Source organism: Triturus cristatus, chromosome 3_2 (assembly GCF_964204655.1).
Source record: "Triturus cristatus chromosome 3_2, aTriCri1.1, whole genome shotgun sequence".
Classification (NCBI taxonomy): domain Eukaryota; kingdom Metazoa; phylum Chordata; class Amphibia; order Caudata; family Salamandridae; genus Triturus; species Triturus cristatus.
In genome coordinates, this window is record NC_140584.1 from 312115314 (window position 1) to 312134728 (window position 19415).

The window sequence follows — 19415 nt, forward strand, 5'->3', positions numbered from 1 at the left end:
TGATATACACATGCTACGCCAAATATTAGGTGGTATTTTGATTGCTGTTGCTGTTTTGATTTCTATCTGCTGCTTTATTCAGTGTATTCCTTCATTACTTCAATTCTGCACACTTGGTACTAGACATAGATCAGTTAGCTTTGTTTCATATTATTCTTCCACAGATGTTAGCTCCATTTAATGAATGTATAATAGACTGAAGTCAAGGGTAAAATGTACTGCTCGATTTTTCCGGTCTTATTGTGTTGAAGGGTGATTTAGGTGACTTCAGTCTCTTTCCATTCAAGTCTAAGGGTTAGAGTAGTGTATAGAGCCTATTTATTAGGCACTTCGACATGATCCTGTGTTCTTCCCCATAGATCAGGGTTTGCATACATATCCTAGGGGATAGATTCGTTAGCATTAGGGGTAATCTGTTCTGTAGTGAGGGTATTTCATGGAGCCGTGCTGAATTCAGGCCTGGTAGGCCTTAAACGGGAGAGACTCCATCTTTCCTCCTGCTCTGGCAGCTTGGGATGTTTCTAGGTCATAGGCAGTGTTTTAGTTAGGAGGTGTTATTCGCTTGGAGAGAACCGGTTCAGGCCGGCCCTTATCGAAGGATTGTATTTTTCTTCATGCCGAAGACACTACATCAGGCCGGCCGGCTGGGAACGTGTCCTTGGCACGGGGAGGTACAAGAATTTGGTGGGCGGCAGGTTACGGGCTGGAATTTTCCATGAGGAAATGCACATCTATATTAGTAAAAGTTTGAGGCAGATACTGGCACTTGCTTCTAGTCCATAGGCGGCACCTGGCCGTTAGTAGTAAAGCTGCTACTTATTCCAGGGAAGACAGATGACAAACTTGGAGGTGGAGAAAAACCGAGAAATAGATATTCCAAAGAGAAGAGAGTAGCCGATGAGGAAGAGGTCCCAGTGACTCGGAGAGGGAGACGGGAGTAAACCCGTGATTGCGGAGGTGTGACTTCCAGGCGAAGCCGAGGCGCAGACGAGAAGGGAACCTAGATGACCATTGAGTGCAGGCTACATACGACCAAGGTGATTTCAACCCCTTACTATTAGAGTGTACAACTTAATCTTTCACTTTTCTTTGCAGGTTATGTGATATGTATTATGTTCCGTGAGTGTGCATGTAATAACTAAATAAAGTATTCAGTTTGTAGTAAAGCAATATGTGCTACGTGTTCTTGTGTAAGAGGGTAACCTATTCTTCTAGTCAGCTGTGACTTGACATGAACAGATGTTAATCCTGATCAGGTAGGTGGTAACTGAATAAGGGAGAAAGGAGCCCTACGAACTGGGGAACAAGCTGTGCTCAACTAGCTGTCTTTGTGTGATCTGATATATAGTAACACTGATTCCCTTGTTGTATGTCGTGGTAATTATAGGATGAACTCGTGCTAAGGCTGCCGTCTGGGCAGGAAGTCCTGGGTCCGTTTGGGACCGCGAGGCTGTGGCTGCCGTCTGGGCAGGAAGTCCTGGGTCCGTTTGGGACCGCGAGGCTGTGGCTGCCGTCTGGGCAGGAAGTCCTGGGTCCGTTTGGGACCGCGAGGCTGTGGCTGCCGTCTGGGCAGGAAGTCCTGGGTCCGTTTGGGACCGCGAGGCTGTGGCTGCCGTCTGGGCAGAAAGTCCAGGGTCCGTTTGGGACCGCGAGGCTGTGACTGCCGTCTGGGCAGGAAGTCTGTGGATGCCGTTTGGGCAGGAAGTCCTGGGTCCGTTTGGGACCGCGAGGCTGTGACTTGTAGGTCTTGGTATATATAGTAGGAATTCCCTGTCCTTAGGTGGTACATATATGTGGTTATTTAGGTGTAAATAGGCCCTAGGGAGGGGGTAACGTTCTGGTTTGGGTTAGAGAGGCTCTGCTGAGCGGGTTCTATCTGATCCGAAAACCCAAGCAGAACACCTTGTTACTTCTTTTACTTCCTCTAGTTTGATCATCTTCTTTGTGCTTCACCAGGGCTGCTGCAAATTCCAGCGAGGTTGATACGAGAAGCTCACCAAACCATCCATAGTATCGACCAACGATCGTACAATGGGCAGGGAATTAAAGAACCGAAGCTTATGACCCATACTTACTGGGATTCCTTGTTCATTGAAAATAATTGCAATCCCTATTCGGTTCCTGCACCTTTCAGAAAAATGTAGACACGCTGATACATTCACTGCAGCGTGCATGCAGACATCTAAAGCCATCAAAGACCTGTTGTTGCTTGATCTCATGTTTCTGAATGCCACTTGTCTCTCTAGTAAGTTGAGCACTCACCACTGGCGGTCGCATTACTAGCTAGCATGGAGAAGTCATGCTTGTTATTGGAATTAACCATCCAAAAACCTCCACCAACTAAGAACAGCCATGTACCTCCACCTACAGAATCAACAAAGAACTATAAACATGTTAATAATTACTGTGTCCGGGATGGATAGGGTTTCCAGTGTTGAGTCAAATTAAGCTGCAGGCTATACTCTTGGTGGTGCACTTCCATCAATTCCTTTAAGTTTCAGTTTTGCAACCACCCTCCTCTGTCCAAAGACTTTTGTTTCCCAGAATCTGCTCAATGGGTCATGAGAATGACGCAGTTGGATCACTAGTCAGCACTCTTTATGGTCAAGACTACAAGAGTATCTTATCATCTTAAATAATTAAACATTCTTGGCAAATGGTTTCCCTATGGTTTGTCTTGTGGTTGTACAAGAATTTCACCTCTAGCAGCAATATATGAATGCTCCACTTAATTATGGCCTCAACTCCCTGAGAAGGCAAGAGTGGAAGAAGAAGCCCATCAGACAGGGCTGGAAGGCAACGATGGACCGGACCCTCAGGCAGGTTATCCCGGGCCCTACAATGCCTGGGTCCTTACTGCACCTGAGGAGAACAACTGGATGACAAGGGAGTCTGTAACACCTAGTGCCCAGATGTGGCCTATGCAGTTAATAGTGGTGGGGCGGTGTAGCTGGGTGGGGAGGGAGGGTTTCCACAGATAATGACAAGGGAAAATGTAATAAATAATTAATTTTACCTCGTTGTTGTCCTTTCAAATCCCTCCCCCCACCCGACACCACCGCTCTAACCTGCACAGGCCGCGGCTGCTAGTCTCCACTAATCTGTAGGAGAGCGACCTGCCTTTCTTGTAATCCAAGCACAAAGAGCGACAGAGGGGGAACATTTGAGAAAATGTATCAAACCTCCTGGATCCCTGGATGGGCTAGAATAGTCAAATGAGCCTTCATCAGAACTTCCAGGGCAACCTGGCCATCTAGGGAAGTCATTCATTCCTGTGACATGCATTACCAGACGGCGGGACTAAAAGCAACCAGATGGCTGGGCTTGAAGGGCGGCCATCTTGTTGCACCATGTTTTAGGAATAGGTTTACGTCTGCCCTTAGAGGGTCCAATGACTCCCTATGCCAGGTTCTTGGACAAAGGCAGGGCCTCAGGCATGGGGCTGTGGGGAAGCCTCACAAAGCTATGACAAAGGGCCTGGTCAGAGCTTTTTCATTCCGGGCACTTTGCAACACAGCGGTCTGAGGAAGGGAGCCAAGGGCTGGTGGCTTCCACGTCCAGAGCATGCTGAATCTGTGACCCGAGGCCCATTACAGCTTCTTAACTTTGGCAGGCAGGGGAACCCTCGTCCTGAGCACTATCAGACACATTAGGGAAGAGAACAGAGCCCAGTGCTTCCACTCCTGGACCCGCCAGAACTCTGACCCAGGGCATAGTCAGAGCTTCTTAACCCAGTCAGCCAGGGGAGGGCTTCCCAGGCCTGCGAGGCCCCGTCCCTGGCACTTTGGGAACCTACGGGCTGGGAAACAGAGCCAAGGGGCGGGGCTTCCGTCAGCGGACCTTCTAGAGCTTTGGCAAAAGATGTAGCATAGGCAAGCTGGTGTGATACTTGTTTTTTTTTTATTGCGAGCACATGCCGAAAATTAGAAAGAAGACAAAAATAAGAAATCAACTTTCTACCAAAGCAGAAGCAAAATGAAAATGAACAGCCCAAGGAATGAACAGGGTTGACCCACAATCCCTCTATATATGTACTTATTTTATTTTGGAATATTTTTGCCTACATTAGACTGGTGATAACAGCCATAGCTGTCTCATGGTTAGACCTAATAATGTTATTCCAGCTTCTCTAGATGAAACAAACTGCTGCCTCCTACACCTTGGCCCATCGGCCCATTGTCCATTAACACATGTACCAGTGCCAAGCTGATTGATGCCTCCTCAATCAACCGTTTGCTGGGTTACTGACCTGGTGATTTATTTGCAGGTTCGCGGAGTCATAAAATAGGCCAGAATCAGTATCCTCGAGGGATTGGCCAACAACTGAGATTATTAATACATCGGTTGTATTTGGTTAAAGTTCCCTTACTTTATTGTAAAAAATTATACTAGTTAGAATGCTATAATAAAAAATGGAAGTGAGGAATAACAAACGAATGGCAAATTTGTCATTTTATTTCCGGTTGACAGTTAAAGTAAACCCGATAATATGATGTTTTAAACAGGAAAATATGGCATAAACCGTGACCCCAATTAGAAATATCTTGAGCTCTATCCTACCCCTACACATTATACCTCTGTTCTTAACTTTTTACGTACCTCTCCCTGTAACTCTATACCTACCTCTACTTCTTATTATTATATATTTATTTGTATTTGTACACCTTCACATACATGTTGCACTTATCTTTACATACACACTGATCTTTTTTACATCTACTCTTTGACTTACATCTGCATCTGCCTCTTTACTTGCCTCTACCTCTACATCAGCCTCTACCATTACACCTGCCTTAACGCCTACTTCTACACAGTCCTCTACTATTACATTTACCCCAACCTCTACCAATACCTCTGTCACTAAAGCCACATCTATCTCTACAACTTCACCAACTGCTACTTATACACCTACCTATAAACCTATATTTACCTCCACCATCATTTCTTCATCTACCTCTACACTTTCACTGACCTCTACACCTAACCTTGTTTGCAGCTCTTACACTATTTTTAATTAATAATCCTTTGCTATTTTTTAAAACAATTGGAAATCCAAATGGCTTCTTTGTATGGGATACCTTTTGAATTTTCATCGCTTCAGATCCATATATCCGAGTTTACCTATCTCTAGACTGCAATACCGTTTTGGCAATGCATTGTGTATGCACACAACCATTTCTTTGAGCAGGGCCTTGCTGCTTGTGTCAATCTACCAATGGGAAGGCTGGGATTTCTCACAGAAAAGTGTTAATTATTGGGAGTTTGAATGAGTTGACTTTGTGGACGTTTTGCCACAACCTCTCTCCTCAATTGCATTCCTGCGTCCTACAGCTCTGAACATGAATACCTAGATAAAAGCTTCACCTAAAAAGGGCTCTTGTGTGTAAAGCTTGCCGTCTGATGGTGGAGGGGAGTGCTTGATGGTGGGAAAAATGGAATGGAGAAGTCCAATATTTATTGCAGCCTTTGACTTTGGAGCTGGTACAATGACAATGAGCCTGATTACGAGTTTGGCTACTGGGATAGTCCGTCACAAACGTGACGGATATCCCATTGGCCATATTATGAATTCCATTAAGTTCCATTGTCTGTCTGTAGAATGCTGATCACCGGTTCAAATCCTGGTATGTCTGGTTAAGCCCCTCATGCCCCCAAAGTCAATTTAAAATGGTACCATTGACTTGGGTAATAGTAACAACTAATACTAGCAGTGCTACATAACAACAGAGGTTATCGCTAATCAAGGGCTGGTTAGAGGGGTTATATGGTTATTAAAGAGAATATTTATAATCCAGCTGACACTCCTTGAGAATTAATCTCCATGACGCTATGGAGGTCTCCATAATTTGCTTGTTAATAAATTGAAAGCACAACTTGTTTACTCTTGGATATGCAGAGTGTTTGCAATGGACAGATCAGAAGAAGCAAGCAGAACACAAGAGAGGCTGGCATACTAGGCGGCTTTACGGACAACGCTACTCTTCCTTACCGGAACACAGGTGCCGCTGCAGATCTCAACATCAGCAAAGAGGAAGAGGGCTTCAGTCCCATTAATCTGGAAGACTTGGAGAACAAATTGAGACTCCGTTTTGTTCCCATTCTTTCCAACCTCCATTAAGTCCTTGAAGTCAACAGAGGGGCACCTGTATGGGAGATCGGGGACACATTTTAACAGTGAATTACTAAGAGTCCATAAGTCTTTTAATCAGCAACAGGCAGGGAGGATAACTAGCAAAGCGGTTTCCCTGATGATATTAGTTCCAAGAATTGCTGGCTTTATGTTTCCTCAACCCCTTTTATGCCATAAAGTTCGCCATGGAATTATTCCTTTGCCTCAGCAATGAAACAAACTCCATAGCAGCTGTTGCAAGAATCTAAACAAACTTTCCTCCCTCTGAAAAAGTGTTTGAGCAACTGATTTTCTTTATAGAAATTCCTTTTGTGTATTAGAGCCCTGTCAGTTACCACCCAATTCCAGGGCACATGCTTGTACAATGGTTAGCATTTCAAATTTTGTTTCAAATTTTGTTGCCCGGCTAATTTTTGTTAGAGTTGTGCAAAATGGTGTAACAACTTTCGTAAAGTTTGTGAATGTTTTTTGAAACTTTGTAAAGTTGAGAACCGTAAAGAAATTTGAAACGTTAAGTGGGAAATAAAACTAAACGAAAAGGTTGCTCAGGAGAAAAACACTGCAAAACATGTTTTCCTGAATGTGTTTTGTGTGAGAAGCCAATTCAAAAGACTTTTTAATGTTAAAGTAAAGTCAAAGAGTGCAAAGTTCACAAGTTATGCACAGTGTTCCAGGAATTGTAACCCTGCAATCAACTAATATTAAGTCCTGTTTCCACAGCCAAAATTGTTGTAAAAGATCACTGCTCATTGTTCTAGCTTTCAAAAAACATATTTTTTTCTTCAAATATATTTCGACTCACACCCTGAGATCTGCCTGTACAGCTGCTAAAGACACACAATTGATGGACGGAATGCAGAATAAATCAAAACATTCACCCCCAGTCAAGAGATCTGGGTTAAATCCATCATTCATTTGCTCACCATGCCACCCCAACCTGGCCATATGCAAATCAGTTTTGACCTTGTGCCTCATGGGAACAGTCCAGCCCGAATTGCCAAGCCAGGTCCTCCCTAGACCGGAACCAAGCATCCTAGGACCGGTTTCGGGGTTTCACCCCTCTACAGCCAGGACAGCTTGATTCCAGTGGCGCAGTGAGCCCAGGACCCACGTCTGGGCAAACTTGGCGCACTTAGGGCGAGAAAGCAAGACACACAATTGACACACAATTGATGGACGGAAGATCTCTGTACTGAGGTGAATGTATGACATTGTTCTGCATTTTGTCCATCAACTGTTGTTTTTGCATTTGTCACCCCGAGTGGGACGGGTATGCCCAGACGTGGGTCCCGTGCTCTCCATGCCACTGGAATCAAGCTATCCTGGCTGAAGAGGGGTGAAACCCTGAAACCGGTCCTAGGATGCTTATTTCCAGTCTAGGGAGGACCTGGCTTGGCAGTTCGGGCTGGACTGTTCCCATGAGGCACAGGGTCAAGACTGATTTGCATATGGCTGGGTTCAAACTGGAATTGCATGGTGAGCAAAAAATACGATGGATTTAGGCCCAGATCTCTGTAATGGGGTGAATGTATGACATTGGTCTGCATTCTGTCCATCAACTGTTGTTTTTGCATTTGTTTAGCTGCTAGTTACGTATCGCATAGTCTGAAGGTTGATCTAAGGGCTTACACACACAGCTTAAACACCTTAAAAAGTCAAATATTGTGTGCAAAGAGTGTACACTATTTTACATTTTAATGCAAATGTTTATGTCCTAAAGAAGTCTTGAGCCCACAAAAAAGTGGATCGCTGAAAAAGCTTCTAGTTATCAAAAAGAAATATCCTAATGGTTGATTGGGTTAATGCATTGTAAGACTATCATCTGTTGATGCAACCTCTGTGGCATCGAGCTGAGAGAAATTAATTCAGTATATTACAGCTTTTATTACTATTAAAAAACGTTCTTAACTGCAGAGTAGGCAAAGTTCTGCATTGATCAAATGTTCCATTTAGGGTACATTTGTGGCTTTGCACTTCTATCAGATCCCAATACTTTGAAGATAATTTGGCATAACAACCCTATAGTGTGGGTTAATGGTTAAATATCTGTTGGAAAAAGGCACTAAACAATAACTTCCACGGGTGATATTACTAAAAGATATATTGCCATTTGATGACAGTAAGTCCATCCGCATAAGATGAGTACCTTCATTCATCACAATGTAAAATCATCCACTTACTGTGCCCTAGGTTTGTTTAGAGACCTGCTAGGGACACTAGGGGCATATTTACAACAAGGGAAGTGGCAGAGTGAGGCTTTAGCCTTCCTGGGTTATCGCCTCACTCTGCCACTTCAGAAACGCAGGGCTGCACCATACTTACAAGAATATGGTGCAGCCCTGTGTTTCCCTCTGCGCTGGTGCTACACTTAGCAGACATGCGCCAACACAGGCACCCTTGCATGATAGTGCAAGGGTGTCTGAGTACAGGGGAATATTGTTTATGTGCAGCAACACCCATTGCCCTCCCCTTTTACGATAAGCATAGCATGAAAGGGGGCCCTACTTACAAGGCAGCATTAAGCCACATTAAACACTGCCTTGTAAATAAGCCGAAGTGCCTATCGCCACAGGAAAGTCATAAAAGGTGGTGGTCCCATGGGGATCGGGGCTTATAAATATGCCCGGGAGTGGTGGTGCCTGTTGATCAGGAATGTAAAATCATGAATAATCTAGAACCAGGAGATGGAGAATCTAGTAAAATTTGCAGCCTCACAAATCTCTCAGCTTAACAATTTCATGAGCCCCAAGCAGAAATTTATGAGCAACGGAAGCTGCGTTAGAGCTCATTGAAGACAGAGTACCTAGAATAATTGCAGGCGATGGAATCAGTAAACTTGACTTGACTATAGACCCGGACAACAGTTATAAAATAGATACCTAAAGAGTGACCTATGCTTGCAAACTGGAGCAGTTCTGAACTTGTAAAGACACGCTGTAGAAGTGTTTTGCAAAGTATGGAAGACTGCATGGATTTGAGCTTGCTGCAGGCAACATTTGTTTTGAAATCAGGGAAAATGACAGTAATAACTGGTCCAGCAAACCATAAAGCAGGCCCACAAACAGCCCCAAAAAACGGCCCAGACGCTGAGTTGTCAGACCAGCCCGCTTGGCCTTGCCTGATTGCCCTTAAGGCAAGTCAGTACCTAGCTCTAGATACAGGTAGGGAATTAGAAACTCTAAGTAACCATCTTCTTTTCGTGGTTTTACCCTGTTCTCTGGCACTGGAAGTAACACATACCTATGTTCCTTTTCCCTTGGTGAGTTACACACCGCCCCTTTGAATGGTTAAGAATGTAACAGTCTACATATCTACTAACAGTTGAACTAGATGTATCTGGACAAAAATGTATTTTTTAAACTTATCGATAGTCTCTATAAACCACTCGGCTTTGGACCATTTCCTGTAGGAAACATATGTTTTATTTACTGTTAGATTACATTAAGCTTTTGTAAACACCCATATGGTGTGGAAAGAAACCAAACCTTCACTCTCTGCTCCTTTAAAGGCAGAAAATATATACTTATACTTAAGTGGTACATCTTCTCATCAGTTGCACCGGTGTTTGGAGCTGGAGGGAGGAAGCATGCTTGGAACTGGCTGATGTTATTTAAGAGGCCGCCTGCTCAGTTATTTTTAAAGACAGAGCATTTCTGGGGACTGACTCTGTGTTTATTCTTCAGGGAGAGTGTGTAGGTATAGGGAGAGTAGAGAAAAAGGGAGAAATGGGTAAGAAACCCAAAAGGAATGAGAGAAAAGGGAGACAGGAGATGTTGAAATATAAAAAGGAGATGAGAATAGAAAAAAATGATAGAATGAGAGAAGGAGATAATGAGTCAAGAGAAAGGAGATAAAGACAACCAAAAACAGCAAGGAAAAAGAAAGAGAAGAGGTCCAGAAATCAGGATGTCAGAGAGGAAGGAAATAATGAGTGAAAAAAGAAGAGCAGAAGGGAAGAACAGAGGAAAGGGATAAGAAGGGCAGCGTTGAAGGGAGGAAGAAAATAAAGGAGGGAAGTTAGAAGACTCTTTAGCAGGGGCAGAGCCATAATTACGGCAGCAGATGCAGTGGGATCAGGCCTAGGGATGTGATGGGCACTCTGAATCCCAATAATGTATGTATTTTCTATTTGTACCCCCGAATCAGTGTTTGCAGGGGGCCATTTTCCTTGCTTGCATTGGAGCCCATGACACCCAGGCTATGGCTCTGCTTAGACACAAAAATAAACACACACTGCCCAATCTTCCTTCATACAGACCATTGCACCCAATGAATGACCCAATGAAAGAGACTGAGGTTACACACCTGAGATGCCAGAAAGAAAATGTGAATGCCAAATGCCCTCTACTATATTTTCCCGATGTCACCACTGAAGTGCAGCGGACGCGCGTAGTGGGCACGCCGCTGTCATGCCGCAGGCGCGCAAAAGCAAGCCCGTCTGCCCCAGTCTGAGCCACTTTGCTCTTTTTGCACGAAAACACCTACAATATTCACGATATGAGCTGTTTCAGATAAGGGACTCCTGTAAACACTGCTCCAGCCCTTCACTGAATCCTCAGTTATCCCTGACCTCGAGACCCTGACCTCCCTGCCTGCACTGTTGCCTTGCTCTTACAAATCTTAAGATTAAAGAGCTGTCCCCCTCCACTGCTATTTCTTGTCAGGTCAACAAAATACCTACAAATATAATTTTAACTCCTGCTAAAACAGTTTTAGGTGCTTTAAAGCAACACTGGTCAATGCTAGGTCCCTGATAAAAAGATCTCTGGCCTTCTCAGATTTTCTAGAAATATATGAATTGGACCTAGCATTCGTTACAGAGACCTGGGCAGATGCTGGGTGGGACCCAGACCCTATTATGACCGTACCCCCGGGCTTTTCCATCTTCAGACTAGATCGGCCTCTGAAAAGGGGCGGAGGGTTAGCAATTTTTGCTAAGGAACTTCTGAAAGTCTCCTTTGAGCCCCTCTGAGAAATGTCATACTGTGAAGCGCTGGTTTTTAAAATTGCCCTGACAAATCACTACTCTTTTAACTTGGTTCTATTGTATAGACCACCAGGTGCTACTGTAGCGTTTTTACATAACAGCAGTCAACTGCTGGATATAAAAGTGTTGTCCCAAGACTTCACCATTCTAGGGAATTTTTAACATCCACCCTGAAAACGCTACAGCTAAAGACATGGCGATCTTTACCAATCTGGTGGGAAGCGCGGGCCTCACACAACTTATGAATAGCCCAACCCACAAGGCGGGTCATGCCTTAGATGGCATTTACAGACAATCCTTATCTTACACTTTCCTCAAATATCCCTCTAACCTGGTCCGATCATTCAGCAGTAATGTTCAGCATCTGCCCAAAAGCAGGAATTGAGTCGGTACCTCCATCACGGGCCAAATCGTTGAAACGCCCATGGCATAAAAATATCCCAGAAGTCCTTAAGACCCATTTGCACCACTCTAAACCTGGTCTCCCGGTAGATCTAGAAAAGGTCCCCAATAGCTATCATAATTGGATCTCCGATAATATTTTAGCACCTTTTAAAAGTAGTAAAAATAAAAGGACCACCCCTTCCGAGCCATGGTTTGATGACAGTCTGAGACTTCAGAAGCAAACGTGTAGTAGGCTGGCGAGGAAATGGCGTACACATTATGAGCCTAACGACAAGCTCATTTATTTAAAATAAAGCCATCCTGGAATACAAAACAAAAATTTTAACTGCAAAAAAAAACGTATTTTCCTTTAAAAATCAGGACATCCCTAAATCAATCATTTCAACAGTTCAGAAGATGAGCAAACGAGGGGCGTGGTTTCGATGCCACACAAGATGGCCGCCTAGGGGTTTGCTCCGCGATCCCGGGACCTGCATGTCGATTTCCGATGCCTGTTCAGCCTTCTTTCGCGGCGTTCCTCACCAGATTCTGCCGTCGGAATATGCGCCTTTCTGCTAACGCTCCTCAGAGTCCAAGGATTTTGTGCATTCGCCATTCGCCCTGGAGATGTAATATTTACCTGCTTCATTCTGTTTCCCCTAACAAAGTAGTCCTATTAAAGCATTGCCTGCTCATGTTTTAAAGACATTTTTTACTTCATATATTTATTTTTTGTCATTGATATGAGTATGAGGTTCTACCTCACCGGCTGGTGCAGGCTCATAGCGGTTTCACACAGAGACTGAGTACGGAGTGGAGCTGAACCTTGAAATGCCCTATTTATTTTTATTCTTTCTTTGATTGACTGAAGGAGGCTGTGGCGGAGAGACCTCAGAAACGCGTCTCTAGGGAACAGGTGAAGTGGGCATCTTTGTGTCTTTTTCCATCACTGCATTGGTGATCTACTACCGTGGTTCCATACAGTTATAAGTACGGTTCTTGGAGAATACCCCCTTTTGGATGGTGCAACCCTGATTCTATTTTGGATGATTACTTAAAGACTCTCCCGCTCATTAACAAGATTCCCTCAGGCTGCAATTTGCTATATTGATTTGTGCTGTCTGCATGGTGTGCTGATTTTCAATCAATTTTACGGAACGCGGCAGCACGTCGTCTCCTTCATGATTTGACAGCTGCTTATGGGCCGCCTACGCAAACCAGCATTTGTTTTTATTCCTTCAAAGATGTCATCTCAAACCCCTGTGGCGCCAACATTGAGCTCTTCTCAAATGGCTGGAGTACTCACTGGCCGCACTTCTTCCTCTTCCTCACACTCCAATCCAACTAAATCTTCCCCACCTGTTTCTTCCACTAAACGCATGAAACAAGATCCTCCTTCACCGGACAAACCATCTTCCCCTGTTTCTCTGGAACTATTGTTGGAAGAGATTCGTGCGTTACGCCCGTTTGTTGAGGAAACCAACAGTAAAATGCAGTTTCTTGAAGAGAAATGGTCGGCTATAGATGGCAGAGTGTCTTCATTGGAACAACAGGTGACGGAGGTGCAGGCTAACTCCCAACGGATCTCCTCATTGGAGAAAACAGTCCGCAGTCTCCAACAGCATACTGAGGATTTAGAAAATAAAAATAGAAGGAATAACCTTCGTATTTATGGTTTGCCAGAATCCCTCGAAGGTGATGATCCTGTGTCATTTTTCTCCTCTTTTCTCCCGAAGATCTTGGAGATGCCTTCAACAACATCTCTTAGCATCCAAAGAGCTCACAGATTAGGTCCCCGCCTTTCCTCATCCTCAGCTCCGGCGAGACCCCGAGGGGTTATCATCCTTTTTTTGAAGTTTACTGATCTTCTGTCAGTTCTTTCGGCTGCCAGAGCTAAACGCCAACTTTCCTGGTTAGGTCAGAAAATATTCTTTTCCCAAGATGTCTCCAACGCTACGGCCTCTAGAAGACAAGAATTTCTCAATCTTCATGCTCCTCTCCGTTCACTTGGTGCTAGATATGGCTTATTTCATCCATGTCTCTTCAAGGTGACATTCCAAAATCAAACTTGGTCTTTTCAAGATCCTGCTGAACTTAAGAACTTTATCCTTATACATACCAGCAGCAGCATGGACACCACTAACTCTCCTAATGGCTGATCATTTTAACCTGTCTCCTTTTCACCTTACAGGTCTTTAGTTGATATTTCTCAGTTTTTCCTTGTTCTTTGCTCTGTATTGTTATGTTTTAATACTTACCTATGCCTGTTCGAGCGCAATTATATATTTGTGACGTTGCGGTTTCAACTTTGTGGTTTTTTCTGAACTTTATTATGCTCTTTGCTGACTTCTTATATTTTTTCTTATGCTTCTTTTGATGTCTCTTTTCTTCTTTCTCTTATTTATTTATATAGACTGGTTCGCGCCTGCTCCCTTGACTCCTATGGCTCCCTTGTTGTATATTTTTTCCGGGTCCCGGTTCGGTCTGGACCCCCCCTTTTGGACGGCTCGTCTTGTTAAGTGTCGCCACTACCCTGTCGTCCTTTTTTGTGTCCCCTTCAGGTATGTTATCATCCGTCATCCAGTTTGGATATGTACTGACTCTTCTTCTGTCCCCTTTTTTCCTCCCTTTCCCTTCGTATATTTCCTCTTCTTTTTCTTTAAGTGTTGTTTCCATCCTTTCCCTTAATGCGTTTCCATGCTTGCAAATTTATTTCCTGGTCATTGTTCTTCTTTCTCATTGAATTTTTTTTATTATTCTTGTCTTTTATTTTCTCTTCTTTTATCTTCTTCTTGCTATACTCTTAAATTTTCATATGTTTAATTGTTTACATTTTATAACTGTTTGTTGCATTGTATGCCTTTGGTTTAATGACTTATTTCATATTCAGTAATGTTCAGAGTTACCACATGGAATATTAAAGGTTTAAACCACCCTATTAAAAGACAACGAGTCTTATCCCACTTAGCTAGATTAAAAACTGATGTTGCTTTTCTTCAAGAAACCCACCTATCTGAAACGGAATCGTCTAAATTAAAGAGATGTTGGGTAGGTAATGTATTTTCTTCCCCAGCTCTAGGCAAGAAGAATGGTGTACTTATTCTTACTCACAAAAAATGTCAGGTCTCTGTTAACGCTCAAGAAATTGACTCTGAAGGTCGTTGGATTATTGTCAACTTACTTATTAATAATGTACCATTGGTTTTCTTTAATGTGTATGCACCAGTTTCTGTGGATAATATGTTTTGGTTACAAGTGTCTAATAAGTTACTTTCGCTGGATGAAGAATATATTGCTTTTGGCGGAGATTGCAATCAAATTCATGATCCTATTTTAGACAGGAACTCCCCAGTTAGATTTGTTAACCATAAAATGCACTCACAATTTACCTCTGCCATTTGTCAAAAATCTTTAGTTGATGTTTGGAGATTATGTCACCCTGACCTTCAAGAATATAGTTTTTTCTCTCCCCCACACAAATCACAATCCCGCATTGATTATCTTTTTTTAAGTAAATCTTTATCGCAGCATGTACTTCACTCTGAGATAGGGTCCATTCTAATTTCTGACCATGCCCCGGTTCTTGTGGATTTTGATCTCCTTCCTTATCGCCCGCCCATAGGACGTTGGGGTTTTAATAACTCACTGTTACTAGATCCTATTTTCTCTAGCCAATTTAACTCTTTTATTTTGGAGTTTTTCAGCATAAACACAACTCGGGATTCCTCTCCGGTTATAATTTGGGATTCTTTTAAGGCGGCAGCCAGAGGCTTCATTATTAATTTTGTCTCTCAGAAGAAAAAACGGTTTGAAAAACACTCGGCTCAATTACTTGCCCAAATTAAAAAACTAGAATATGTTTATTATCATTCTTATTCTGAATCTTCTTTGAAAGATCTTCTTTCCGCTAAGATTACTTTTAATAAATTATCCACGGAGGCGGCCTCTTCCTATCTTTTGAAGAGTAGTGCTCGTTACTATGGAGGTCAGAATAAAATGGGGAAGTTATTGGCTAATTATTTGAAAACGCGCCGGGACAGGGTTAGGATTGATTCCCTGACAAATTCTGCTGGTGATACTCTTCTTAAAGACGAAGAAATCTTAACTGAATTTGTCACCTTTTATAAAAATCTTTATACCCCAGAAACTCAACCACTTCAGTCTGACTTATCTTCTTACTTTCTGTCCATAAGTCCTCCTTCTTCACAACACATTGATTTTGATCCGTTACAGGTAGATATCACATTAGCGGAGATTTCCCATGCTGTATCAGTTTTGCGACGAGGTAAGACCCCTGGCCCGGATGGGTTTACTATTGAATTTTATGCGCATTTTTCAAAGCTTCTTCTTCCACAACTTCTTCTTTTATTTACCTTTTTTGTTGAGAATGGCTCGTCTGAAGGCACTTTCCAAGAAGCTATGATATGCTTAATCCCGTTTGAGGGTAAGGACCCTTCCTCTTGCAAAAATTATCGGCCTATATCGTTAGTAAATACAGACTACAAAATTTTTGCTAAAATTCTCGCTTTGCGTATTGATCCAATTTTGCCTGAACTTCTCGGACCGGAACAATCGGGTTTTGTTAAAGGCCGTTTATCCTCTGATAATTCTAGAGTCTTCTTCAATATTATTAGTAAGGCCTATGCCATAGATTACCCGCTTGCTGCCATAGCTTTAGACGCGGAAAAAGCCTTTGATAGAATTGGTTGGGAATTTATGTTTCATGCTCTCAAATGGATAGGATTTCCTCCTAAGTTAATCTCCTTGATTTCCCTCTTGTATTCTGGTCCTAAAGCGTCTATTTTTGCTAATGGTAAGATTTCCGATTATTTTTCTCTTTCCAGAGGTGTACGTCAAGGTTGCCCCTTATCCCCCCTGCTATTTGTAGTTGCGTTGGAACCTTTTCTCACTAGAATTAGGCAGGATCCGCAAATTACTGGTTTTCAGTTGGGCACTCATCATATCAAATTGTCTGTTTATGCAGATGATATCCTGTTTTATTGTTCCAATCCAGACGCTACTCTTCCCTCTTTTTTCTCTCAGGTACATGAGTTTTCAAAATTATCAGGAAACCGCCTAAATGGTGACAAATGCGAAGTTCTACCCCTTAATGTTTTGTGCCTCAAACACTACTTTACTCAAACTGGGTTTTCCTGGCAACCCTCGAAATTGAAATATCTGGGCTTATGGTTCTCCCCAACTATATCAGAAACTTTAAAACAGAATTTTGATTCTCTTACTAAAAAATTAAATGATTCAATTATTAAGTGGCATCCTCTTTTCCTCTCTTGGTGGGGTAGATTAGACTCCATTAAGATGATGCTTGCTCCCATTATTTTATATTCTCTTACGATGATTCCTGTACAGATCCCAGGCTATTATTTTAAGAGATTAGATCATATCTTATTAAAATTTCTTTGGAAGGGTAAACCTTCTCGGATAGCTTTATCTACCCTTAAGAAGGATAAATCAAATGGCGGGCTTAAATTTCCTGATTTTAAATCTTATCATTATGCGTTTTCACTAAAACAAGCTTCTTTCTGTCTTTCTTCTCGCTCTCCTACCCACCCTCCGGTTTGGTTGCGCATGGAAAAATTCTTCATTTCCCCCTTTAGCTTTCCAGAATCTCTTGCTATTTCTGCGAAATCCTCTGTTTTGCGTCATTCTGTAATCTCTCACACGCATAAACTTTTGGTCCCTCTTCTTCCATCTTCTTACCCTTCGCTTACCTCACTTTCTCACCAATCCATTTGGCACAACAAACTGTTGCGTATTAAGAATAGATCTTTCTTTTGGAAAGCCTGGTATTCTAAAGGATTGGTATGGATTTCTCAACTCCTGTCGGGTACCAATCCTTTGCCTTTCTCAGATCTTAAAGCTACTTTTCTCCTTCCTAACTCTTTCAAGAATCAATATGATCTTCTGCTCCCTTCTCTTCACCAATATCTTTCTTAACTTCCTTCCTCTCCTGATCTCCCTTCCGCATGTTCTTCATTGTTTCCCCTGTTAGATACTGCCCCTTCTGCATCTTCCATTTACAAATGTTTACTATATCCTTCGGTAAGGTGTAAAACGAAGGTTGAATTGGCATGGGAGAGGGACCTTTCACAGTGTTCGTCTACTTCTTTATGGGATAAATTATGGTTTAAAATCCACAAGACCTCACGGGCAGCTAACATTACTCAGACCCTTTATTTTGTATATCAACGTTCACTATATTCACCAGCCAGTTTAGCTTCCTTTTCCTCTAATGCCTCATCACAATGTTAGTCTTGTCCTTGTCTAAAGGCTGATTTAAAACACATGTTATTTGAATGCCCCAATGTTAAAAAGTTTTGGCATTTAGTCTGGTCTCAAATTAATAAAATATTTAACACCAAGGTCCCCTTTTCCCTCTCAAATATTTTCCTAGGTTCTTTAGCCCCTTCTTGGCCTCATCCCCCAACACATTTTCAGTTAATTGAATTATTACTTGCCATAGCCTTACATTTAATTACTTCCAATTGGAAACATGCAGATAAAATTACATATAGAGCCTGGTGGAATGCTCTTTGCTTTCATCATAGACTTGATACTAGTCATGTTACCCCTATATCACTAGCAATTAAAAGAGATTTGCTGTGGCTTCCTCTTTCTACCTATTTATCTGCTTCCGCCTTCTCACACACCTCAATTAATACTCTGGTGACAACGTCGGATGATGTCCGTAAACCACCTTGATTGTTTTCTTTTGTTGTCCTCTTATCAAACACTTAATGCTGTTTTACATTTTATACTTGTAAGATTGAATAATTACATTTGGATTAATGTTAATTACATGCAATGCTTCTCCTCACTATTGGATTTTTTGTGTTGAATGCCTTGCAATGACGTCTATATCCTTTCCCCTCCTTTCCTCTCTTTTTCTTTTTCTTTTCTTATTCTAGGATACTATGTTTATTGTAACCAGTATAATTTCACTATATATATTACGGTTATTTATGTTTTTTCCTTATTGACCTTTGATTATATGCTGTAATGTTTCTCTGGTTTCAATAAACTCAAACTTAAAAAAGAAGATGAGCAACCTCCCCGTACAAACAAACACGGGTGTAGATCAAGAATTCTGCAATTTACTAGCAGACTCAAGTCCTTTCATGCAAAAGTGAAAGCCATCACAGATTATTTTTCAGGCACCTTTCGAATGACGATATTAACATGAACGGGCTGTTCTCCACTTCTTCAGAGGGACCAAGAGTGGCAGGTTTCCCAGCAGATACTATCCCCAGTTTTAATACCTTTAATCATATTTCTCATATCAGAAATACTCATATTTTTGATGCACATTCTTAATCAGACCAAATCCGATTCCCTTGGGACCCGTGCCCCCCTAAAGTCCTCCACTCCGTCTCTGAGGTTACAGCTAACTACCTCAAAGATATTTTTAATTCTACCTTTTCCAATGGATACTTTCCTCTACAATGGAAGAGGGCGTCTATTCTCCCGTTGCTGAAAAAAGCAAATCTGGAAGCTAAAGACCCGAGCAGCTATAGGCAATCTTCTGTTTGCCTCTGCCGGCTAAAATTGTGGAGAAGGCCATGAATATAGAGCTGACCCAGTTTATTAATGACAATAAACTTTTGGATAGCTCCCATTATGGTTATAGGAGTCTACATAGTACAGAGTTGGCTTTGATCAATGTGTCGAAGGAAATGAGAGGTCGTGTATAAAGGCGGGAAGTCGGCCTTGATCCTGCTGGACCTCTTGTTGGCCTTCGACACGGTCAACCATTATCTTCTTATAAATCGTCACCTTTCCCTGGGCATTAGGGGTAAAGCGCTGGATTTACTCAAATATTTTCTCAGTGATAGAGAGCAATTGGTGGAATTTGAAGGCTTCAAGTCTCCGCTGTTCTCTTTTCCATGGGGGGTGCCA

The 19415-nt window shown here is 42.3% G+C and overlaps 1 protein-coding gene across 1 annotated transcript in view; it reads right to left on the reverse strand.

Moving 5' to 3' along the window:
- The window catches only part of LOC146857250 (uromodulin-like), a 126123-nt gene that overhangs the window by 21838 nt on the left and 84870 nt on the right, over positions 1 to 19415 (reverse strand). The window contains exon 7 of the mRNA XM_085647756.1: positions 5990 to 6143. Within this exon, the coding sequence (XP_085503882.1) occupies positions 5990 to 6143 (154 nt within the window). The remainder of the gene's footprint in view (positions 1 to 5989; positions 6144 to 19415) is intronic.